This window comes from Patagioenas fasciata, chromosome 9 (assembly GCF_037038585.1).
Source record: "Patagioenas fasciata isolate bPatFas1 chromosome 9, bPatFas1.hap1, whole genome shotgun sequence".
Taxonomy (NCBI): Eukaryota; Metazoa; Chordata; class Aves; order Columbiformes; family Columbidae; genus Patagioenas; species Patagioenas fasciata.
This window is the reverse complement of record NC_092528.1, coordinates 14,161,675-14,188,398: the sequence shown is the minus strand read 5'-3', so window position 1 is coordinate 14,188,398 and position 26,724 is coordinate 14,161,675. Positions and strand designations below refer to the sequence as shown.

At 41.8% G+C, this 26,724-nt stretch overlaps 1 protein-coding gene across 5 annotated transcripts in view; it reads right to left on the bottom strand.

The window, feature by feature from the left end:
- NYAP2 (neuronal tyrosine-phosphorylated phosphoinositide-3-kinase adaptor 2) overlaps nucleotides 1-26,724 on the bottom strand; it is a 137,662-nt gene that overhangs the window by 44,308 nt on the left and 66,630 nt on the right. For all 5 annotated transcript variants that reach the window (XM_071812477.1, XM_065844809.2, XM_071812476.1 and 2 more), the window contains one exon: nucleotides 9,762-10,859. In XM_071812477.1, the coding sequence (XP_071668578.1) occupies nucleotides 9,762-10,859 (1,098 nt within the window). The remainder of the gene's footprint in view (nucleotides 1-9,761; nucleotides 10,860-26,724) is intronic.

The window sequence follows — 26,724 nt, the reverse complement described above, 5'->3', positions numbered from 1 at the left end:
GAAAACTTAAGGAGAGGCATATCCACGTTTTTGCAGTTAAAAGCATATCCACCTATGTAAGACAGCATATCCACAGTTAATAGTCTAAAACTTTTCCTCAGAAAATTATGGGTAGATTAGATAATACACTGACAAAAATGTGCAGCATGTCATCCAGCCATCCACTATTTTTTGTTAGTCTTCACATTACTCATTACATTCTAGATACCTAAGTGCCTTGCTTTGCAGAGTGGTTTTGCAAGGAACAGCAGTGTAAGACAAGGAGAGGACACGTCTTGCCGTAATTTATAACAGGATCCCCTGAAGTTTATCTTGTCTCATTCTTTAAGGACCTGTGGATTGGGCCTTTAACAACGGAGTTAAAGAATTAAGGTCACTCTGCCAGGAATCAAATTAGACATGCCAGGAAAAAAGAATGTTTTTACACAGATTAGTAAGGTAAAGACATTTTAAGAAATATCAAGAAGAGAAATAGCAGTCAGAAGTATTAGAGGATTTTAGAACTGAAGGAGGAAACCTTGTTCTTTCCTTTATTCCCTCCAAACTTCCCACCACCTCCTCATAAAATTGCATGGCTTCTACAGCTAGAGCCGTGTCAAAGTATGTACAGATAAGGCATTTAATTAAACTGCATCTCTTGTAAAGATGCAATGACAGCAGTTCAAGAGATCATTGAACCAGGTTGGCATGCAAAAGACTTTCATTTAACAATGATCTCGAGCAGCTCCTCTGGCTCTGATGTAGATATTCCAGTTTCTGAAAAAAATAAGCAGATTTTTGTTTGCAAAACTGTTTTTTTTTTTGCTCACGATAAATTTTGGGTAAACTGTTATGTTCTGCTCTCTTTGAAACTTGCACAATATTTGACCTTCACAAACCTCACAGTCCTTGGCTTGGTGGTGGTAGTATGGGCTGGGGGACTTCAGTTATTTTTCCTAAACAAAACTGTGATCTCGGTCCCTATGATTTAGTTTAAGTAAACAGACTTAAGTGCTATCTCTATATGCTTACCTGTGGAACATGTCATCTGGTTCAAAGTGCTTTATGAACATTGTGCTTCTGTAAATTAAACATAATACATAGAGGCCTTCCTTACCAACAGTCTCTAGTTTCACTTTTAGGATTTAACAAACAAAAATGGACTTGAATCGTAATGCAAAGAAAAATCTGATTGTTAACTTAGGAAAAAATAAAATTCAGGGTCCAGTGCTTGGTTATGAAGACAAGTTCTGAAAGATTTAGCAGCTGCCTTTGAAAAGGAGCCCTGAAATGCCAAAGCCAAAGGCAGGAGCACCAGCTGGTCCCACCCTGAAACTCATCACCTCAGCCAAGTCAACCCACCAAAAGATCCCCTCCAGTCCCCAGCCACTGGTTGGATCTACACGCGTGAACTTGCTTTCTCCCTTTTGTAAAGCTAACATGCACACGTATCTTTTTCACATCTGAACTGCAATTCCTGCTTAAAACTTCTAACTCTCCAATCGCTGCAATACATCATACAATTTTAACAAGATACTCTACAAAAGTCCTATAAACCAAAGCTGACACCAGACATTTCCTACAGCAAGAGGCTCCACATGATTTTCAAATAAATTATCTCCAACCGACACCAGGTTAGAGATAATCAGACAATCCCATAACAGCTCTATAGGGTATAAGTTTAAACACAGTAAGGCAATAAAGCACGGCTCCAGATCAGATCCCAAAGTCCCAGGGTGGAGGACAGGGATGAGGGCACGGGGCTGGGACACCCACTCACCCACCCACTGGCACAACCAGGCACATCCAGCAATGGCCCCAGCCCTGCCAGCTGGGTGGCTCCATCCAGCACAGCTGTGCCAGCTGCCCAAGCAGAGCCCACCCAAACCAAACTGCACCACTCCTTTACATCAAAGGAGTTCCCTTCCTACCCTCTTTCCTTTTTTTCCTTAGTTCTTTCATGAGAGAACCCTGATACCCTAAACAGATACCACCTTCCCTAAAAAACAGTGAGAAATTATAAGAAATTGTATTTAGCAGTTTCAGTGAAGGTAATACATGCTTATGAAAAATATCATCAGATTAAGCATTTTTTACCATTATTACCGAGCACCCATAAATTGGTCGTAAATTGTGTGGCCCTGTTTGAAACAAAAAGACAATACAATCTCCGATTCACAGTCCTGCTGTATGACTACACCATTTTGAATGCAAGCTGTTCTAGTCACAAAGGACACATTTATTTTCCTGAAGCCAGAGACACAGATGGTGTAAACTGGAGTAGCTCTCCTGATTTCAAATAGGAAGCAGTGATTTATAAGTACTGAGGATTTGGCCTAAAGGTCAAGATATTTCTCAGGCTTAGAAAGCTCTGTTTGGGTGGGGGGGTAGGGGAGAAGAGAGGCAAAAAAATATAAAATCAATGGCACTTAAAACTCAGAACCTATTATCATTATTCATGTCTTAAAGTGGGGCACGTGTTACTTTGCTTACTCGGAATACAGTGAAGTAGGTGCTGGTAACTGCATTTAAGGTTTTGGGGTTTTTTCGCGTTATTTCTATCAACTTTCAGACAAGTCACATCTTCCTGTATGTTAAACCTAAAGGGAAAATGTCTTTTTCAGTCCTCTACCTGAAACTGTTCTTTTACTTGAAATCTAACAAAAAGAGAATGGCTTTTTTCTCTATTATTTTTCTTTTCTTTACCACTTAACAAGCTTATTTCTTCTTCATAAGAAGCAATGTTGATTAATTTGCTAACCAGAAATTCTACCAAGCAGTTAAGTAAGATAAACAGAAGGAATAAATAAGTCTGTATGCATCAATCATAAACAGCAGCTGTTTCCAGAAAAACCTGAGCAATTATTTATGAAATTATGTCTTCTTCAGTGCTTCTGTATACCGTCACAATCCCAGGAGGACCTGATTTTCTGATGAGCCTAAATTGCTGAATTAGAAGAGGAGACAATGTCATGGTACCAATTAGTAAAACCATTGCATATCATCTCAAAATGCATGTTTTCTGTTTTAAAAACTGCATCTAACAAAGCCATTCCTTCATCTTAAAAATGGAGGGGACATCCCACCCATTAGCAACTTGAATGACTAAATGCCCTTAAAACAGACACACTCGCCTTTGTGTGAAAGCAGCAAGACAGCAAATGCCATAGCATGCATTTCAATCAAGGAACTGGTACCTCTTGATTAATCCCTTCAGAACAAGTTCGCAAACCTGCCATTATCCTTGGTGCAGAGGAAGAATCACGTTACTGGCATACAGAGCAAAGGGGCAGCAATGGCACAGCCAGGGCAGGGGGTTGGCACCCAGGAACGTGCCACTGCCGCAGAGCTGCTGTGCATCCCGTCACACGTTCCTTCTTCGCACCTTTGCTTCTCAGCTCACTCTCTCTCGTGTAGAGTAAACCTAGGCAAAATATTGGTTTTCTGCCTTTTGCATACTTAGCTGAATGACCTTGATGTCACAATAGGATTTTTCTTTCCAGTTATTTCCTCTGATTGTTAATTGGGAAACACAGGTCAGCTTCAACAAGGAATATGCTCCAGCTGGCCAGGCTGGCTGATCTGGATCAAAATGTTCAGTCCAGTGTCCCCCTCTTTTTGCTAGAGGATCTAAGGATTACTGGTGAAGGACAACAGCAGGAATGGCTGAAGCAGCACTCACGATCACTCAGCTGCTAAATCTGGTCACCCCCATGTTTACACTTCAGTCATTCTCAGTTCTGTCTCACAACAGCCCACGCTCACCCCAGTAGGCACATCCCTTAGTGAAAGGCAGAGTTTGAGAGACCTGACACCAGCAGAGCAGACAGCTCGTGACCTTTGTGCATGCAGGTGTACGCAGCTCTTGCCCTGAATATGCACTCACAAGTGAGCACTTGAAGAAAGTATTTCTGATGCTGCAGGTCCTTAGCTTGCTGCTATTTTGACAGATAGTAATTGATGGGTAAGGACAGAGCCTTTTTCAGGCTCCAGCTAAATGCAATTAATTGCGGTAAGACCATATCCTTCCAGTGGTGAACGAGTGTCATTCTCTTCAAAGCTTCTGTTCTCTTACCCTCTATTCTTTTTCCTCTGGCACTTCCCCCTGCTCCCTTCTCCAAGTCTTTTATTTCAGATCTGCTTTCAGATTCTACTTTCTACTGTCAAACGAGACATGACTGCTGTGATCACCTCGTCTAATCTCATACATATCATGGGTCATCAGACCAGAAAAGCTAACTTCTAGTGAAACATCTGCTTCACCTGTGACAAAGAAGCCAATACACCTCTGGCTCAAACGTTGAGGAGTAACTTCAGTTATGCAATATTATTTCTGTAAAGCTGTAGCTATCTCTTTAGACTGAACATAGCATTTGTACTGCATGCAATCAATTGCTACAATGCAGAAAAGGTCTGGAGAATTAGGCTGACATCTCTTTATATAAAACTACAAAAATATATTAAACTAGAGGTTAGAAATGATGTAGGCTTCCAAATTTCAGTGTCTGATATTGACTCTCAGTTATGCAGTACTTGAGCAATTGTCTGTAGTGGAGTAGCTATAATATTTTTTTTATGGCCAGCCTAATCTTGCGGGCAATCTCTTCCTCTTCAGAATACCAGAGGCTGAGCAGGTATCTGGATGAGAAGGTATGCAGAGGTCGATGGCATGCCAAGTCCACCCTCCTCAGGCCAGCGTTTTTCATCTTAAGTCCATTAGAAATACATAAGCTGAAATCCTGCTGTCTGCCTGCATCCCTCATCCTGTGTTTAATGCACAGAGGTGGGGGTCAAACAACCAAACTGACCCACGTGGGGTGAATTTTCACTTAACTCATTTCCCAAACTCTCTTTTCCAACATATTGTTCTGTCTAACAGGGAAATCCAAGCTGCTTTCTAGCTCCCTGGAAAACATCAGTACTGAAAAAAAAAAGGTAAAAATTTCCACTCTAACTCCATGATTTCTTCATGGAAGGGTCTCACCTGCCTGAAATCAGCATGAGCTGCTTTTTAACAAGTTGAGCCACGTCTGCACCCCTCCTCACACTATTTGACAGCTTATAATAAAATGTTTTACATTCCTAATGCAGTGAGTACCAGCCAGGAACAGGAAATGTTAATAATTATCCTAATTTTCAAGCACTTTAACTGAATTTTCAAGGTAGCACGTTCACAAATTTCCTCCCTGTTGGTACCTAGAAGCTGACAAGTGAAACTCTCCACAGGCAAAAGCCAAAGCAGCTGCAAAGCCCTGCAGAGCAGCTAAAGAAAAGAGCAGCGAGCCGCTGTGCATCGCATGTCCTGATCTCACACCTCGTGCCCAGTCAGGGCACACAGCAGAGGTAACTATTCTGTTCTGCAGTTCATTAGGATGAATATTTACAAAACTTGCTCAAAACAAGCGCAAAGTTCCCAGGAAATTTTGTGGAAAATGAAGCCTTAACAAACGGAAAAAAAATACACAAACAGAACTAACATTCTGTGATTCTGTGAAAGGGCTGGTCCTGGCCAGGGTTTATAGGACCATTCCACCCAGAAAATATGCCCTGCCTTAGAGTGAGCAGTGAGTCCAGATGCAGCCCAGCAGCTCCTCTGTTTTGCATTTCAGGATGTGGGTATGCCTATAGGCGCGCGACTTTAGCTCTATATTTTCATGGAGTACAGCATGTTTCTATGGTGCAGAAAAGACAGAGGCAGCAAATACAGCTCTAGAAAATCTGAAGACCATTCCCTCCCTCTTTCCCTTCATAATTCCCTCTTTCCTGAAGGACACAGGTAACACAGACACTCAGTGCATTTGCTAAAAGCAAAAGAGATGTGTCATTTCACACAGCTGGACTGAGCAGTCCACACCTTCCAGCTGTACTAGAAAAAGGACACACTGCAGTAGCCCAAGGACACCAGGCGGTGTCGATACCCTTTAAATAGTTTCCTCTAACCTCTGACAACTGATATTATATTTCACAGGGGTCTGCCAGCTGTTAGGGCATGCTACCATGTTATCCCACAGAAAAGCAGGAAGGGTTAAAGAACAGTCAATGACAATTAATATCTATCTTTTCCACTCTTTCATATTTTTCATGCTCTACGTCTTTCTTCAGTTTTCCGTAGGGGGTCTATCTTTCTGCCTTCTTTTTGTGATCATCTTCCACCCATTTTTTCATTTCTGATTTGGCATCACAATTTATTTTTCTTTGTTCTTTCTCCCCACCTTCTTAATTGTACTGTAATGCGTATTTAAGATGCTAACAGCACACGAGAGGAGTTTTAGAAGAACACAGCACAATAAGTGAGTTGCTTATAAAATCCAGATACGCACATCACAGCTGCAGCTGGTGGCTGCTGAGTGCATTCAGCAACATGTCTGGGGCTCCAACAGAAGCTCATATCCTCAGAAAATGTGGCCCTGAGGTGACAGTCTCCTTAGGACCACTGATTTATCCCAATTTCCCACAAATGCAATTCCAGTGAATTCTAGCGGAATAAAATAGAGGGGATTGAAAAAAAAAAAAAAGGAAAATTACAGAAAAGTAAAGCAAATAATACAGAAAGGCTATGAGGGCAGCTTTGCTTGTATATTGAAGTTGTTGACTGGAAATAAGGTTTCTGCAGTCCCCCTCCCTCAAAAAGAAACCCACTCAAAAATGCCACAAATTAAAAGCCAGTAAATACATTCTGAGTTTGGACTCAGATGCCAAATTTCCACAAAGACAGTTGCAGTAATAACAATAAAGATGAGAGAGAATTTTCTCTGTAACTGCTGCAATATTTTGCAAATACACTCAGCTGAATACAAAATTTAGTATTGTGCTATTGTTTTTTAGCTAGCATATGGCAGTCAGAGCTTCAAACAAGCCACAGAGGGCTGAGTCTTGGAGGATTCAAGGAGAAAGTTGCTTGAGAAATGCTCAGAATAATTTTATATTTTAGAAGCAAATACTCTTAGTTTCCTAGCACGATTTCATAAGAGTCGTATAATTTCATTTTTTGTGTGTGTGTTTATTACCCTCTAGATTCTGAAAATCTTTCTGTATGCTGAGAGCAAATTACCCTAAAGTGATAACTATAAAACCATGGTAGTCCCAGTTTGTACTACGCTATGCTTAAAAAAAAAATGGCCTAAAAAAAATAATCCAGAACTGTGTAAGTGCCTTAGGCTTCCAGTGTGATTTGCAGGCACAAGATTTCTTTAACAGATCATATGATTAGCCCAGTCCACACTGTCTATCGCTATGTATAATCACGGCGTGTAAACAGGAGTCTGGTCAGATTCTACGTTCAAATCCCACAGTTTAGATTCTTTTATGGAGGATCATTTTAATGTAGAATTGCAAGATATAAAATGTTAGAGCTGTATGTGCTTTCTATAAATCTTAGAGTGTCTTCTATCTCTGTAATATCTGGTTCTTGCTCAGCACAGTAATCCCACAGGATTAAGTCATACTGTAAATACCAGACAAATTACAATCGGATTAGATGGGCAGTCTGTTCATTTACTCAACACAGCTGCACACCAGAGTCTTTTCACCACTGGTGTCTATTTATAACATGAATGTTTTGTCCTTAAAGTAAATGAACACAGTTTCTATTCCATTTCTCTCTTGTGTTCTCATTCCTGACCAATAAGGAGCACATTTCTGCTTCCTAAGGAGCAAGCAGAATGCTCCTTGAGAGGCCAAGAAGAAAGCTGTTCTTTGTACAAATCTGCAGGGCAAGATTTATTTTAAACTTATCAGTGAAAAGTTCCTTGAAAGGTCTGCATTCAATTTCAGTCAAGTGGAATATGGAGAATATTTTTCTGGAAGCAGGTATGACACAGAAGCACAGATTTGCTGAAATGTCCCAGGACTTGCCACATTCGCTGCAGGAATTTTTACAGGTTCCAAACCTGGTACTTCTGTCTATACCAGTAAGCATAAAACCATCCAGCTTACGAAGCTCACCAGGTAGATTTGGTGTAGCATGGCATTTACAGGGGATTTCTGTACACTTATGAATAAGAAGCATATTTAATAATGTCCAATTTTGTCTACACTTTGCCAACATCTCCCTACCACTTCACCGCAATTATTCATAAACGTCACATCACATCCTTCATAATTGTTCCCAGTTACAAGAATCATCTTTACTTTTACGTATAAACTTCCGTCCAGCATGCAAATCTGGCATTATTGTATCCTTGTTACTCTAATCACTTAGTGAAACCCTATTGAATCATGGAGCTATGACTTTAAGAAAATGGTATTTATGATTGCAGACCACAAAAACATTTAAGAAAACTTTTATTCTCAGTATCCTGCTAACTCCATTCTCACCTCCACCTTCTGATTCCAGAGTCATTATTCCTGATTTGCACAGACATGAACAAGAACAAAACTGCTGAGGTTGGAGCAGTGGAATCCATGAATCAGGAGGAATGTTTTGTATGCCAACCCAAGCCATTGCCACCAAGCTTCTCTGTGCTTACATGCTTGTGCGTACTCAGCTGCAGAGGTGCGAGGCAGGCAGCCTCTGCCCATGCAAACCCAGAGGGGCTGTTTTTGTGAGCCCAACGAGTGTGCTGCAAAGTGATGTGACTGTGCTACGATGAGTAATGTAACAGAGAGACACAAACACAACCAGCAAGGCAGTGAAGAATTCACTTCTGTAGTGATATGGTAGCCTGGAAGCCAGAACTTCTTCCTTTATCAGGTGTAAAGCAGTGTAGTTTATCACATCTATGTAATATGTTACAGCTGCCAAATAGGTATAATATAGCACTTAGACAAACACAAGATCAGCTGTTCTCCAGAGAGCTTTTTCCATTAGGCAGGTGTCAAGATTTCAAAGTCATAAACTGATTTTACTGAAGTTAAAGGAGAAAGCGTACTGAGCCCACTTTGCACTCTGACTGAGGTGTTATGGCCGCCTTCCACTGCGAGACGACATCTCTGACACCACTGAACGGGAACGTTTTTGTAACAGAAATACTGGTGCCAGGTTCTGCTTCCGCTCACACCTGTGACTCCTGCTGATTTCATTGGGAGTTTCCATATTTCACTAGCTCCAAAATAGGTGTATGTTGTGTAAACCCGAATACATATGGGATGATTTTATGATACAGCATATGAAAAGTCAATATTGGCTTAAGGTTTTCCTGTACAACTTCCTCCTGTGCTTTTCTGTGTGTGGATAATACGTTATAGGTCATGTTGGTTTTCAGATCAATTCACGGTGTGGCCTCCCAAGCACGCACACTACCACAAATGAAAGAGAGACTCTGTAGCACAGCACAGAAGGAGGCAGCTGGAAGGAGAGGAATCATCTAAGCTGGTAGCTCCGGTTCCCATCATACACACCATGATCACTGGCCGAGTTCATGGCGATCAATGGATCTTTGACAAATACAACTACAGTTGGGCTATTTTGTTACGAGCTTCTTGGACAATTACTGTGTCTTAGCATCCAGCAAGAAAGGAAGGATGTGACCTCGTGGGAAGATCCCAACTCACACTGGACCCTTACAAATGTGGAAAAGTTAATGAAAACTGACTACTTTTGCAAGACCAAACCATGAATTGTACTTTCGTAGTGCAGTATGCATATACTTAAGCATCCTAAATATAACAATATGAAGACTAAAGAAATTTTAACAATAATAACTTTTCTTCTCATTACAAGAAATTTATATAAGGAATTCAGACTTCTGAGATATTTGATTTTTGCAAGTGTTGGTTTTAGCAAAATATACCGTAAGATATTATACAAGGAAGAACGGGGGAAAATTACATCAAGAACTTACTTTCTGCAGGTTCCTTAGATCTTCTGCCACTGGAGGACTTCCTCAGGAGGCTTCGTCCTGAGGTGAAGAGGCTGGTTAGTTCCTCCAGAGGACTGGTGGGTGTTCGAGAACGGGAACCACTCTGAGATGACGACCCATAGGTACTGACTGAGGCATTTACCATCTTTCCTCCTTCTTGCAATGTGTTTCTGGCTGTAGTATGAGGCACTGATGGAGAGCTTCTTGAGAGACTTCCTGAATGTACAGAGTCATAAGGTGGAGGTCTTTTGAGGCTTAAGGGGGTAAGAGACCTACCCATACTGACAGGAGAAGGTGAGGCAGAGTGACTTTTAGGATAACCATGTGGAGATTGTGTTCTATATAAGGTAGAAGGATGAGGAGGTGAGGAGGTATGCCCAGGGGTGCTAGTTCCATGAGATACTGTCTGGTCTTTCTCCAGTTTTTGATGGCCTGGTGTATGAGGTGGCAGTGAAGATGGAGAAGCTCCAGCTTGTTGTTTGATGTAAGACACATTTTCTAAAACAGGAAGCTTTGTCACCTCTAGTGGAGTTAGAGGAGACTCGTCAGAATTTGGGGAACACTGCACTGGTGCTGGTGGGAACACCAGCAGTGGAGGTCTGTGAGAAAGCAGATTTGGAAATGGTGGGGGTATATCACAAAGCAAGCCCTTGGGAGTAGATGGCACTGGAGACTTGGTGAAATCCAGGTCAGGCACTGTGGGAGTAACACACTGAGAAGAACAAGTGTGATGGTCATATTCACATTGACATTTTGAATCTTGGCCTACGTCGTCAAATATAGGGTATTTCATCTCCTCATAGACTGCTTCGCTTTGGTCATCCTCATCTTTTTTGAAGTCTCTGAGAATATTCCCAACCATTTCAATATAAACAGGCTCTTCTTCCTCTGTGTCTGGGGCAGGACTGCTGACCTGCGACAAAGAGGCATCCCTAGTGAGCGTTGTCTTCATAGGGCCATGCTTTTTGATATACGTTTCATCAAAAGAGGTGCTTAGCTGAGTGTTTGGATTTCGTTTCGGCTTCGGAGGTGGAATCTTCTTTGTGTATTCATCACTGTGAGGTCTTGGTTTGGCTGACACTGAAAACAGAATAAAATATAAATTCATGAGAAGAATGCAACACACTTTGTCAACCATAGAATCTTTGTTACATTGTCGTAATTCTGGAAAGGATTTCCTATGACTAGGCAGTTGCTGGTTTTCTCTGGTATTGCATCAATAGAACACTACAAAACTAACATCCTATTCAAAACACTCCTAATCTTCCCCCAGAATGCTCTGACATTCCACTATTAACCAGTGAGCACTCCCCTTCCTCCAAGACATCTGTTCTCTCCCAAACTCTTCGGACAGGGGAATTTCCATTTTTAAATGTTATGCTTTTCAAGTACCACTGTGGGATTTTGAAGACCCGGAGAGCTGTCAAAGACATAAAACTAAGTATCCAAATGAACTCCTTATGGCTGCAAGAGAACAGTTAACATCCTGGACATTCATACTGGAATGACAGGGATGTAACTCTGCAACAACACAGGGATGAATCAAGACCTTTTTATTTATAGCAACTTCTTGCATAAAGCACAAAACTCTTCTCAGCATTGAGAAAGAAAACACATATCAACACTGTAAAATTTGCTGTTGGGATAATCCTAATCATTTATCTGGACTCTACCCTATGAGTTAATGAGACTTCAGTGAAATCAAGCGGCAACAAAGTACCTCACAGATTCAGATCCTTCCCAAACATGTTACTTCTAGAAATGGTAGACCATTTAACCTTTGAAATTACAGATCAAAACATTATGGTGAAATTCATTTGAAATAAGAGGTCAAAGGTTTATTAAAAACTTTTCTTTATGAATTAAACAATTAAAAAAACAGTGGAAATTGCATTTTGTTCACTTTGCATAAATAGTTAATAAAATATCTCATTAAATGTTAGGGTTAATAAAATGCCTCATTCAATGTTTGGATGAAGTCAGTTTTTATCCTAAGTGGACTTAACTAATTCAGAAGCAAAAGTTACCACTTATACTAAAACTAAATTAGATTCCTATAGGGTAAATAGTTCCTGCATTAAAAGCCTTGATACCTCACTGTACATTTCCCAATTAAAAAAAAAATATCCTAACCTGCATAACCTGCAGGCCAGTTTAGAATAGCAGTTGTCCTGTCTTACCACCCTTTGCTGTTTGCAACTCATGGCGACTGATCTGCCACTGTAAACTCGGTGCTCTGAGAAATTTCCAGACACATTCTGCTGACCCATCACAGAACAGCCAGCAAATTTCTAATATGAAACCAAGCAGGCGGTGCTCACAGAGTTAAAATCCCTCTTTCAGAACCAGCCTCAGTTGTATTACTAAAGCCAGCAGCGAGGCACTGCTCTGCCAGCAGAGAGACGGTGTCCTGCCAGCCTGGGAGGATATTTGCGCTACAGCATCTTACTGATGGGATCTGCTCAGGGTCAGAGGAGGATTCGCACTGGTGGTATCACCTTGTCACACTTCTGCTTTCATCGGCTAAATAACCTCTCCAACTATTACAAAGCACAGCAATATAGGCAGATGGTAAACAAAATTCTGGTTTTGTTTAGGAATAAGGAGCTGTGAATGTATGCATGTGCACATACACAAAGACACCGCTCTTCATGGACAGCATTTCACAGAATCGCAGCATTTATTTAAGCTTAACGTATAACTAATGTAGACAAAGCAAAAAGAAAAATAAACCTTACCAGAATTAAAACACACACACAAAAAAAAAAAAAAAAACCACAAAAACCCCCTATATTATGCTTTCATGATAATTCCAATTAATGTGTTCCACTTTGCAGCAGGTTAGGGACACGCAAAAGCTACCACAGATTATGGTATTTTGTAGCTTGAAAGACTTTCACTTTGTGGATATATCCTAATGCACATTTGTCTTTTTAATTAACCCAAATTAATTTTCTTGAATGTATTAGGATAGACATTGGGAATGAGATGTAGGCTACCAGAACCACTTGGGCTTTGCAGAAAATATTACTCTTGATGCATTTGACAATACTAGCAGATTTTTCTTGCCATGCTTCCAGCTAAATCATAATTTTCCTTCTGTTTAGTCTGTTATTTGTATTATTACATTCATATACATTCTGTTGACATAAATCTGATCTCGATCCTCTCCCCACACCTCTGTTAATCTGATTTACAGCCCTGGCAAAAGCAATCTTGTTCAGATTGGTGTCATTAAAACGAAGAGACAGTCAATGAGACTGGCACAAACTGCCTGATCATTTCTGAAAATCTTGCCCAGGGCTCGAACTCTACTTTTAGACTGGCTAAAGGATTACAGACTTTGCTGCCTTTGAAAATTGTGTATTTTCTACACAGAGGCTTCTTGCAATCTTCAGTTCCCTGTGCATCATGCTACCAGCCGTAATTTATACCAGAGATACAAATGTTTCCTGCTCCTGTGCCTTCCTCACAGCCCCATTCCCTCTCCTGTCTCCTGTGTCTCCTGTGCCACGGGTGTCACTCTGAGGACATGCTCTGTCTCACCGCCGTAACCCCGCTCTTCCATCTCTTTATCTGGAGAGATGTTAATGATGGACAAAGTAATCAAAAGATGCTCTTGTGCTGAAGCTCATTCAAGGCTAGTGTTAACTGATATCTTTACCTAAAAATAGCTAAAAGTGCTTATGAGTACTGTGTTCTCAAACAAAGTGCTAGAAATAACATATTTTACCTCTTCCCTTCTTCCATTTCCACAGTTTTTATCCAACTGATAAGGTTCTGCCACATGGTCTAGGCCTGTCCTTAGGTGTTGGCGTTTGCATATACAACACTCACAAGTTATTACATTACAGAAAAGGAAATAAGAAATGTCATGGAAAAATGATTGACATTCTGCCATCTAGTCTTGTGGTTTTGCATGGGTTGAAATTAAGTACTGCAGTGACACATACAGCATTCTCATCTGCCATTGCATGATATGTAGCATTAGCCTAAAATATCTTGGTGACATTATCAACAAAAAGGTCAAATGACCCAGTGTTGCTGTATAAAACACACAGTAAAACGTGACAAGGTGAAAGATTTGCTTTCCATTTTCTATTAAAAGCATGTTTTCATCTGCCACAGTTTATTTTGTAAAAGCATCTATTTCCAGGTGCTGGTATGTTACTGGGATCCTTTTCCCTCCTTGACAAACTGGACTTTTCAAACTAAAATTTAAAATGAAACACTTTGACTATTTAAAAAACTTTAGAAAGTTTATACCCTTTCAGCCCAGAATAACCTAAAAAAACCCACCAACCAACCAACCAACGCCACAACAGAAAACAACAAACCAAAACAAAACCAGAAATTCTGCAACCAAACAGAGCTGTGCAAAGCTAATGAAAGAAGCAGGGAGTAGCTGTACGGTTCCTGTGTTACCAACATTTGGCAGGCATAAATGTGCATGAATGAAAAAGGCCTGGCAAGATCCCATAGCCAATGAAAGGAGATTATTTGGCAATCTCTAGAGAGGAACAGGCAAGATTACTTTAAGTACTTGACATTTATCAGGCAGAAAAAGCATTCGGTGCCTGCTGGGAACATAAACTCCTATGAAAAGCAAACCATGCTGATATATTGGGGATACACATACTGCCCTGTTGTCTGCTCTAAACATGGAGTAATTAAATGCTTTTCAACACAGATTACTACATCCTTGGTGCAACTGTCGCCAGTAACTTGCCTTGAGACTGCCGCTCGTACTTCAGCGCACACAGGGCCTGATCCAAAGCTAAATGGAAGAAATGAAAGTGAGGACCGTTTCTCCCCCTGCCAGCTGCACGTTCCCTTAACTGGTCATGCCAAATGGCACCACAAAGCTCTTGTGTCTCCTACTTCAGAGACACTCAAATGCGAGAGATCACCAGGTCAGTGAGGAGTTTGTGCATCCAGAGGCAGGTATCTCAGCAACTGCTCCGTGGTTCTGTGCCCTCACCAGAGCTGCCCTGGCTGTGGGAGCTCAAGGTATGATGCTAATGGCTCCTTTTTATTTTTTTTTTTGCATCAGGACTGCCCAAACTATCACAGTTGTTAAACTGGAGGCATGATGATCCTTACAAACAAAACCGAACTTTGCCAAGTATACACCGCTGGGCAGGAACCCTTCCTGTTTAATAGTATCCTACATCTAGGAATTACCTAGCTCTAATAAACTGCAAGTGAAACAAAACATGCAGGCTGTAATAACTTCATTTCTCATCTAGAAGCAAAAGCACAGTGCTTAAAATAGCCTTACGGAAGCCCTACTGAATAAGCAGAATATGACATTTTTGAAATGAGATATTTGTAGTGCAAAGGTTACGCATAGCTTTCAGACATGCCCAGATAATCTGCCTTTCATAGTTAATTTTGGAAATACAGAATGCTTCTTATCTTATCCTTCTGAAGTATTTTTTTACTCTTGAAGGAGAAATTGAAACATGAAAATCTGTTATCACATTGTTTTTTATTATTTGCTCACTCTATAAGGAATGAGTGAAAACATCTAAAAACTAAAATTAATTTTGTCATTTCTATTGTCCTTTGGGTGTTTACCAGCTTTTGCAGTTGAGACCAAGCTGATTCTTTATGCTACTCAGCATAACAAACAGAAGAAAAATACATGTAACAGGAAACCTCCTCCCGTTCAATTTTCACAAAGAGCAATAACATTCAATTTCTTTTCAAATGAAGGAATTATTTGAAGCCTAAACATTTTAAAAATTCTTTAAAATGTTACTTTAAATGCAGAATAAATTAATCTTGCTGTATTTTGAGAGGTACCTCTATCAAAAAGCTTCTGGGAGTGAAAGGACATATTATTTCTTTAATTAAACACTGAATTTCCTGGATGCTGAATTAAAGATACACAGATTTGGATTTACATCACATAATTCAACAGAGAAAATCCAGCTCTAGGGTAGCACAGAACCTATATATGTATGTGTGTGTGTGTGTGTGTGTGTGTGTAAGTTCAAGACTATAAGTAACCCTACTGGCTTTAATGAAATGAACTGCTTGTTCAAAGTTGTACATGATCTTAAGCGCATTTGTGCACCAGTGCTTATATTGGGTTGGATTTCATTATCTCTGTAGATGAAATTCGAATATTCTTAGTGAAACTGAATTTAAAAAGGCACAGTCCTCTGAACCGTGCAAAAGATTAGCACTTAGGAGACCTTAGTTTAATTCATCTCTTTCTCGCAAGACACAGGGCCTTGCCTATCATTCCACCCCCTTAGGCCACTTTTCACAATCTATCTTTTGCCAACTCAGGCTCTAAGGTGTCTTAGGCAAGGTTTTTATTTTAATTTATTTGTTTATATCAATCCTTGCACAGTGGTTCCCATCATTGGAAAGCAAAAGTAGGAAACAAAAGCAAATTTAAATGTATTTATTAGAGACATGCAGTGTTGAACATGTATCTTTTTTCTCCACAGCATTCCTGAATACAAATGTTCCTATACTGTGGACAACCAAAAAAAAAAACCACACACAAAAATGCATCTTAGAAAATGGCTATAGGAATGTCATTGCTGGGTTGAAGTAGCATCAGGGAACATATCTCCGTCACGAAAAAAAAAAAGGCTTTCAAAATAGCATTGTCCTTATGGACACAAGTCCTTTCCCTGCAGGTAACCTTTTCTGTTTCTAGAAGAGGCTAGTAAGGAAAAGGTTTCCAAGCAAGAGATGGTTTCAACACAATGATTTCATGCAGTACATATTTCTTCCCCTTCCTGAATCTTTTAGCTCTTACTGGAAATTATTTGGGCATTTAAAGACGACAAAACTAAACTGAAAATGAAAGGACTAAAAGACAGTGTTGTAAAATAATACTGATGTGCTACTTTGATGTCTCACGGCTCTAATTAAGGACACTTCTTCAAAAGTATTCAGGTCCCTCTATTTTGGCTACAATTTATTTCAACCTTTAAAAGGATTGACTTCTGCTCTAATTCAAAGTGGTAGAAACCTTGTGGCTCCCATAGTGATATTCCAGAATGAAACACCAGTATAACAGAGAGTGGAACTGGGCCCTGCAGTTAAAGTCAATCCTGCACTAATCCAACAATACAACCACTGCAGGTGATGGGCACAATGGCTGAAGACACGCTGACGCCAGATTGGGCTTAGGGCTGACAATCCGGGTCACACAACTGAATTCTCAGCCTCAATTCCACAGCTCCTTACAAGCTGCACATGCCAGGGGGATTGACAAAATCCAGCCTGCTGCACTGACTGCCCTGCGCCAAAGCCTCTGGCCAGCCTGGCAGGGGCTGAAGGGCCTCTGCTCTGCACTGCTAAGACGACCACAGATCCAGAGATGGCAGGACATTTCAAAAGCTTCGATGTATCAGTATCCCTCCCTGAACTGCCACACTCCAGAACAGGCTGGCTTCCAGGCTTTTTCCTCCAGAGCTCTCCACCTCTCTGTGCACCTATCTGACACACTGGGCTTTGCTTATTACCCTTTTTCCCCAGTGAAAAGGTCTCCAAAAGCTTTCAGAAAACTACGAAGTGTCTAAGTCTCCTCCTGAATGCTTAGCCTCATGCTTTCATATATTTTGAACTTCACATCCTAGTTCTTTTAAAGAATGAGTAAGTGATGTCCCTGATTTTCCCAGGTAACACTGAACAGTCAAAGAAAAAAAAAAAAGAGAATGTGTGAGAAATAATTACAAATTATTTGCAATCAAGACTTTCTGTACTATTCACTGAAGCTAAAAGTTATTGTCAATCAGCACAGCCTTGGAAAGGCATAAAATCTGAGATTTTGGATAAGAAAGAAAAGTCAGTTTGAATCATCCTCCTTTTACAAGAAAACTGATGAATGGCGTGCAAATTGAGGGCAAACAAAAAAAAATCTCACAGTAACTCTTTTGGGTTGCAATGGTTTCTGAATATCCATTTAGAAAAATATCCTTGAACTAATATGCCCTGACAGAAGGGGCCAGGAGCCACAGCTTTCCATAGGTGTAAGTTACAGCAGCTCCGGTGGAAGCAGGCTCCAAGGAGGAAGAGGTGGGAGGATTACTGGGGATGTGGGAACCTCACACTGCCCACACGCAAAACCAATATTGCTGCTGAAGTGCTGGTTTGTTCTGTTTCAGACAACCTGCAGTCTGTACGCAAAACAGATTTTGCAGCCAGTGCACCAGTAACACTAAAAAATTCTGTAATTGTATAAAATCTGAAGGAATTCTAGATACAGAAAGGCAATTGGCACGGGAATTTATCAATCACAAGCATCATTAGATGAATTACATGGAGAGTGTGTAAATAGAACTACTGAACCATGCTTGCAGAGAAATTAATTTACAAAGTGTATGTGCTCGTTGATGGCTCTAGTGCTCTACTGCAAGAAACCATTCAGAGTCAGAGCACTGACAAGTTCAATGTGGTCACAACAGGGTAGGGAAAAATAGCCACAGATCAGCAATATAAGTAAAGCCCTTGAATTTTAAAGCAACATTTATGGTATCTTGACTGTCACCTTGGAGATGAAACTTGAACAGCTTTTGCTGTTTTACTGTAAATTAACTGTTATCGCTCTATTCTTACAGTTACCCACAAACTGGCTGCATTTCATGCTGAGAACGATGGGCGACATCAGCCCCCGCCACCCCACACTCAGCATCTTGGTTGTGGTGCAGCTATTAGAGCCCAGTTCTCCTCTAACTGTCATCCTGTGCTGGCTGTCCCTCTCCCCCTCTGTAGCTACTCATCTCGCCTTCCCCAAACGTCATGCAGAAGTTGGTGAGGCTCTGCATTTTGTTTGACTGAGTTTCTACAGGCTGTGGTCCCTGACAGCTGAAAGTGCAGCAGCATTTCTGTTGACCTGCAGAAAGAAAAGATCTCTCTTCTTGCTCAGAAAGGGATGCTCTGGGTAAATGTGAAGAGCTAAGTCCCACCAACACGTGCCTTAGACACCAACATCACATGAGTTTGGTATGTAGCAGACACCACAGTAAGATACCAGTAAGCCTTTGAAGGCTGAGCTACTTATTCATATATTATCTGCTGCCCAAAGAGCACTGAAGGCCTCTGTGGTATCATTTCGCAATGCTCATGTAAGCAAAGGCATACTCCGGTCCGAATGAGACTCCTGGCTTCACAGGAACAACACTGTTATAATAATCTATTTGATTACTGTTGTAGCTGAGGGAGGTGATGTGTGAAATCACTTGCTGGACTCTCAAGAACTTCTTGGAGAAGGTACAGTAGAGAGGCTTCTGACCCAGTGCTCATAGAAACACTGAATGAAATGGATCTCTGCAGGAATTCCTGGCTCTGTGTGATTTCTAAATCCAGTACCTGAACCCAAAGAGTGGACTCTTAAATGATTTACAGAGAAAACAACAGAGGAGGAAATCAAGCTAGAGAAAGAGCAAATACTTAGTGAAACAACAAGTTCAGCTCACCTACTTCATTTATCTAGAAAAACAGTCTGTATTTGCTCACTTGATATAATTGTTGTTTTGGTTCACAAATATCCTGTCCAGAACAGTAGCGATGCTTATATGAAAATACTTGAATAATTTGCCTGGAGATATGAGACTCTTCATTTTTTAAATCCACAGTAATGCCTATCTTCTACTTACAGATACAATAAGTAGGTCAGATCCATTATTTGCTTACATAAGTAGCAATCTGTTTGCCGAGCTTCTAAAATAATTGAAGCCCATTAAATTAAGCTGGCAGACCTATTGAGGTGATATTGTGCAGAATACTGACCTCTTAAGGACTCCAACACATAAAGAATTGTGTCTGACTATTGCACAGGCACAGCAGCCCCGCGAATGCTGCTGTGCTTCCTCAGTGTCTCCCACCAGTGACAAGGAACCAACAAATTTCACTAACAAAGTCCAGAAATTTTGTGGGCTTTGTACAATTATTTTCCTCGAGGCCACTGTATGAACAGCCTCTTGCTGCTGCTGAGCGACAGGTCCAGCAGGTGCTTCTGCCATGGAGCTGTTTCAAAACAGAGCACAAGGTTGATGGCAGGGGTCAAGTGAGTCACAGGAGCAGAAGCATGGAGAAAGCACACGGAGCGCCACCGAACAAGAGTTCATCTAACAGGGCACTCTTGCCTCTGCCACAAGGACACAATGTGACCCTGCAGAAGCAGTTCCTGCAGGTTGTCACTGAGCATCTTTTGTGTGAATATGATGGTAGCTGAAGTGGACAGAGCATTGCCAGAGCAGCAGTGCCTGGAGATATAACACCTCTGTGGTCAGAGGCTGAGCATTACTGAAATGCTCAGTGTAATTGGCTTTGGGAAAAGAGCGTCACAGCTATTCATTTTACCATCATCTCCATAGAGGTGACTCCTCTCTCCTCCTCAACTCTAAATACAGTGTTGACAAAATTACACATAAGCCATACGTTATCAGCTGACTCCCACTTGGAGCTTCTCTGTGTGCTTGGCATCTATCGTTCCATTCTGCACTGATTTGCAGAAGGGCCTAGTGAAACTAGTCAAGTCTGTAACAGTGTTGATCTACACAGGTCGTGCAGCCAGGCCTCATCACCCTAATTCACCTGGTATGGCTGCAGTGTACAATACCATTTTGACAGTGTTGTATGCAGTTCCAGACAAGCTTTGGGAGAGCCCTCTCCTGTTTCAAATGCCACCTGAGAAACAAGATGGAGAAAGAAAAGACAAGGATGGAGCACAAAAAGGAACAGGGGAATTGCTGCCAGAAGCTGTTCCTATGTCACCCACGACTGCACAACCTGTTCAGTTAAACTCACAGGCAGAACTAGCAGAAACAAGAAAGAGCCTTGATTATTTTCCAGCAAAAAAATGAAAAAAAGACCAAGCAGCAGAAGACAGAGATGGAACAATGAGGAAAATTGAAGTTCTCGAGCAAAAATGTTTGGAAAGCTGAGGTAAATGTAAGGCAATTAAAGCAAGAGAAGCATCACAGGCTGAAAGATCTTAGTCAATATCTAAGGGAAGAAGCAGGCATCAACTATCAGAGTATGACTGGACAGAGAAACCCAAAATCATAATTTGCTCCCAAATGCTCAGTACATGAATAAACTGTGTTGTTATTTCCCCTTGTCTCTCCCACACTGTGTTTGCAGTGAGCACACACAGAGCACTCCCCTCCTCTTCCCACTTTTCTCCTTCCATTCTGTTTTCCCCTTCTCATTCCTCATTTATTTATAATTTGGACACATCCAACCTTACAGCACAGCCCCTGAGCCAGCCCTAATGGTTCAACTAAGGGCAGAACGCAATGGTCTGAGTGTAGGGACAAGCCAACACTGGCTTTGCCAATGAAAAGTTGGTGTCTGATGAAACTGTTATCCCAGTCAGCCTTCTCAGATAACATATCTTTTCCTTTGCCAAGCAAATGTTCATTGCAAGATATGTTCCTTTTTATCCGATCTTGCAGCTGTTGAAGGTCCCCGTGAAGACTGAACTACCATCTACTCCCGCTGTCACTAGGGCAAAGGAACAGACTCATGCTTTCAGCAGTTCCAGAACCACAGGAAACCAGAAGCTATTGTCACAACTCAGTGTTTACAGCCTTTACATTTTGCTGTTGCACAGAAGCAAAGCTCTTGGCAGGAATTCATGAATACCACTGAAGCATAGCCTCTGGTATAGGACAGTACAGAACAGCCTAAGGTCCAAGAGGGGTTATTACCTACCATATCCTGTGCTCTAAACTGATGGCATTCAGCATTTCACTGAGCTGGACCAAAATTGCAGCCCAGATTTTGCCATCCTTATTCATGCAGCATCAGTGATCCCAACAGGAGGCTGGGAAAGGGAACTTGAGCAGTTCCTATTCTGAGAACCTGCTTGAAGTTCTCATTTCCACAGTGATTGCCCTGAGTTCACAAATGAAACCCTGCCAGATGTGTGGAATTTCACATTAAGCAAGGACAGTCTTTTTCACGTATTCTCTTCTCTACTCAAAGGGCCATTTCTACAGTACTGTTCACAGAAGCACTCACACACATCCCATTAACCCAAGTTTTGGCTGTGAGCAGAAATACTCTGATCATAAGCTCATTGCAAACCACCTCACAAAACAAAGCCCTCGTTACTATCTCTATTTTACAAAGGAGGAATCTGGGACACTAAGAGACATGTGAAATGCTCAAGGTCATCTGAGCCAGTGGCAGAGCTGTGAAGAGCCCCGTTCCTCCACTTACACCACTGGGAGATGGTTTGTATTATTTACAGAAGTCTCCATTTGGCATAACACTTACTCACACGCAAGCATGTATTTGCAGGACTGGGAGCTTACAACAATTAGTCACTGCAGATATTTATGTACAACACTAAAAATTACCTCATCTTAACAGAAAATAAAAAATAAGTCAGAACCATGGAATATCTTGAGTTTCCATGCTTTTGTTTGCGAAAACTCATACTTAAACAGGCTAGACATAATATCAAGTTTTTGAATCCACACTAGTGTTATAGCTTCAAGTTTGTACTTGATGCACGTCTATGTTTGCTCTCCCCCCCCAACTTTTTAATCAAAGGGTTACTTACCATCTTATTCACCAAATTCCAAGTATTAATAGACTTCCACCGTCACAACTAAAAATCTAACCCCATTAAAACTTTCCAAATTGAGGAAACTTGTAGTATCACACTAATCTTAAGGCAAGATTTATAGCCAAGCCATCCTTTGGTATTCTACCAAGAGGAAATGGGAGACAGCTCCCTTGGCAGTCATGCATAGAGGGAAAAATGCCAGGAATTTTCTTCATCGCACAGAACACTGTTAGGGCCAGCCACCCAAACGTAACACTGCTCCCAACACAGAGCTGAGGTTTTCCACGCATGTTGATGCTCAAAGTGTCCTGTATTTGTAGCATTCGTTTTGCTTTACTGCTAGGCGTAAGAGGAGCTAGAATGATTCAATCGTTACACGCAGGCTGGTTGTGAATTTGAAGGCAGAGTATCATTCAGGATTATCTCAGAGAAATAATGAAAACCATGGCAAGTATTATACCACTGCACTGGAAATGGACATTAACCTATGACTCTTAATGATGTCAAGTACACCATGCTCCAGCTTTTTATTTTGCACATCTAAGCCCCCCTTCACTCTGACCCAACAGCCAGCTGCAAATTGCACTGGGCTTTGAGGGATGTGCTGCTGTTTTGACATATCAGCAGTTCAAAGTTATGGTCACTAAAATTAGCACAAAAAAATTGTGTTTGCTTTTTTTTCCCCATCATGCATCTATGAAAAGCCCAGGCTGGTACATTGTGACCTCCAGGCAAGTTGATGGCATGGCAAAAAGGAATCTGTGCTCTGTTGAGCTGTCACTGTTATGCACGTTATCCCAACACAGCACTGTTTGCACATGTACGAACTGAAAAGCATGAAGTGCCAAACACAGTTGTAGCATGTCAGGCATATGTTGCTTGATGTCATCCAGGATTAAGCCACGTGGAAGAGATGAAAGCAGCAAACCAGTGCACCAACCAAGACTACTATATTCAAAGAGTCATTAAAAAGAAATTACCAGAGGATAGCCGTGACAGGATTCCACCTGGAGTCAGACTTAAATCTCTTGGGACGAGACTCTGCTAAGCACTGTGTATTTTCAGGAAAGCCAACATGGGTGCCTGCCCCTCCCAGTACCAACCTCTTGGCAGATTATGCCTTGAGAGCTCAGTCATGTTTCCCTCTATAAGGATTTGCCTCATTTGGTGGTTTAAGTGAAAACAGAATTAGAGCACCAGTTAAAAATAAAGTAAGATGAAGAGGTAGAAATCCAGTGTAAAAAGTGCAACTGCTTTGTGTTTTTCCTTTCATTCCAAATGAGTTTTGTCAGACCCGTTATTATCACAGACCAGCTCTGAGTGTAAACAGAGACTTCAGAATTTCAGTCTGGTCCCTCAAGCCCTTACCATTTGTCCACAATGTCTTTAACAGACAACGCCAAAGACAGTATGGAGAACAGAAGTGTAGTACAAGTACTCCAAAATGGTTATTTTTGTAATTTCTCGCGCATTTCATTTTACTTAACAAATTCTGAAGGGCTGTCAAAATGAGGCAAGAGAATTACCTGGATTTCTCCTCCCCTCTCCTGGCCCTGATTTCAGAGCCATTCAGTGATGCAAAATAATGCAAGAATCTAGTGTTTCATAGTATTTCAGCTCACAGGTGGAAATGCTGAGAAGGCCCAGTAATATGGTTCCCTGAGGCATAAACAAAATAAAAAATGAAATACAGTCACAAATATGATGACTTATGTTTTTTTCTTGCAATATTTCAGCACTGACACACAGTGACCTGATGATAATGAATGGATTTATTGACACTATAACCTTCCAGTTACTTAGGGGCTGTCTATCGAGGTTGCAAACTAACCATGCAGTGGACTAGAACACCCACATGACAGCTTTCTTCAGAGGCTCTCTCTTCAGTGTGGTCTTTCTGGTAAATATTATTGATTCAGACACCTCAAAAGTACAGCTGAAGTACCTCCAGGGCTGGGTTGGCTCTAAAAGCAGCCTAGTGACTGTCATATGATATGAAACCTGTGTTGATACTTTTTCCTAGATCCCAGCTGACTGCATGAATAAGTGGCTCACATTTCCTTGTCTTGTTGGTGTGTCCAAGGACTACAGTGACCCTATGCATTCAGCAGACCTCAGGGTGGCAGCAACTTGGAGAACGTTTCCTACTCAGCATGTCTCCATTATACCCAACTCTGCTTTGAGATCCTAGATGATTTGCTAATTCTGGGGCAGAATGGTGTGAATTCACAAGTGCAGTTTGTGCAATCAGGCTTATAAACTCTCCTGAACCCTGGAGCACTGGGGTAAATGCTGCAGAAAAGCCCACGCACTCAAAAGGAATCACAAGTGTTTCGCAGGGTTTACTAGCTCAGCTGAGGGCAGGCAGCCACCTCCTGAACTGGCTGCATTTGCAGTCTGGTAAATCAGTACAACGCTCCCCAAACTCGCATTATTAAGGCTTTTCCATTATCAAGAACATCACAGCTTCCCTCACCCTTGAGAGCAGAGAGATAGCTGAACTGCAGGGGGGCTGCACATTTAATTTTGTGCCTTTTCACACAGGTGCTGTGTCTCTCAGCAAATGAGCAACATCCTAATGTGAAAAGAGAGAAGAGGAATATATAAGGCAACTTTGTTATATTAAAGTGGGAAAAAAAAAAAAAGAGACACTAAGTACACAGGATAGACTAGCACAGCACAACTAAAGTACCAACTGCCAAGTCTTGGGCACAATGCAATTCCCAAATGGGTAACTAGATCTTCATGTCTTTTACCACTGCATGGTCTATTTTCTGTTCAATGCTTGCAGCTTCCATTAACGTTAATGAGTATCCATATGTGCCTCGAGGGTAAGAACATACTCCCTCTGTGACTTCAAAACTTGTTTATAAATCCCTCAAAAAAAATCACATCATGTTGATTGCTCTGTGCAGAAAGCTATCACAGCAGCTATAAGAACTGCTGCTTTCATTCTTTCCTTCCCCCTTGCCCTCCCTCATCTGAGGGGCTAGAAAACAGACCTAGAAAGAATAAGGGCTGGAGGAGGTGGCACACAGAGTAACACAACCCAGTGCTGGGAGCTGCAATCTGAAAACTGACCCTTCTGCAGAGAGGGACAAACTGAAATTTCAGAAAAAGCAAAGAAAACCAAACTTCAAAACACTGAAAAACTACTCACCCATGCTAGCCCCCCCCACAAAAAAACAAAGCCTTTGAAAATGTCTAAGCTACTAAATGCTAGAGAACAGACCAAAATCTTTGCTATGTCCTTCCTGCTATAGCGCAGGTCAGTGGGAGCAAGCTGCTTCAGCAGCCAAAGGGGCCACCACAGAGCAGAGGCACTGCTGGGCAGAGTCCCACAGCAAAGCCAGGCCAGCGCTGCCCTCCAGACTTCCAACCACCACGGCACCCAGGAGGCTGCTGAGACTCGGGGCTGAACCAAAGGCAAGAAGTGCTGGGCTTCTAGGGGACACTGCATTGCTCTAGTGCTGCTGAAGGCACTGTACCTACCCCCGTGCCACACAGGGCAGCTCTCCAGAGTCATGTGTAGTAGTTAAGAGCCAACTCCACCTCACCCTACTGCCAACAGGGCATGTGTTTTCTGATGTTGGCTTTGACTTTTCCCTCCATCACTGCCAGTTGCTTTCTCCCAATGTACAGTTTCAAGTTATGCCCTCTCAAGCCTGCAAGAGATAAATTACAGCATACAAAAAAAACATCGGGTAATGCAGTACTGAGATCAAGAATTGGACTAAGGTACATGAAGGAAAACAGACAGTACTTTACACATGGCTGAATACTAGCTTGCATTACACCTATGTAGCTAATGTGAACAACAGCTGCAGTTTTTTGTGGGTCAAAATGCTGTGCTTAAAATACAGAGCAGACTGTAGGAAAGAAGAAAATGATCTAAAAAGCATACAGTGTACAACACATAAGCACTCACACCTCTCAGGCACAAGGACACACGGGGACTCCAGCTGAGCAGTGGCTGAGGCGGCCATGCCTGGAGGACACCCTGCGAGCTAGAGCTCTGGAGGCAGCACACCCCATCCTGCCCCAGCACACAGCCTGTCCTGCCCCTGTCCCCAGACCCACACCCTGGCACTGCAGCAGCATCATGGGGCACAGTGACAACAGGCCCTCGTGAAGGGGGAGTGCATGGCAAGAGCCACCTGCATGAATCTGGTGCCCATTGCACAGGACTCCAGCAGACCTCACCACTGGATGCTGCTCACCGCCCTGCCCGCCCCATTCCCTGCCACAGCTCCTGCCCAGCAGCACCCGTCTCAAAGACATGGCCCTAAAATACTGCATTCTGCTATGTCAGCACTGCGTTGTCACATCTGGCAGGAGGCCAAGGAGATAGCCCAGAATTAGCAGCACCTTAACCTGCCCATAGCTTTACCCACC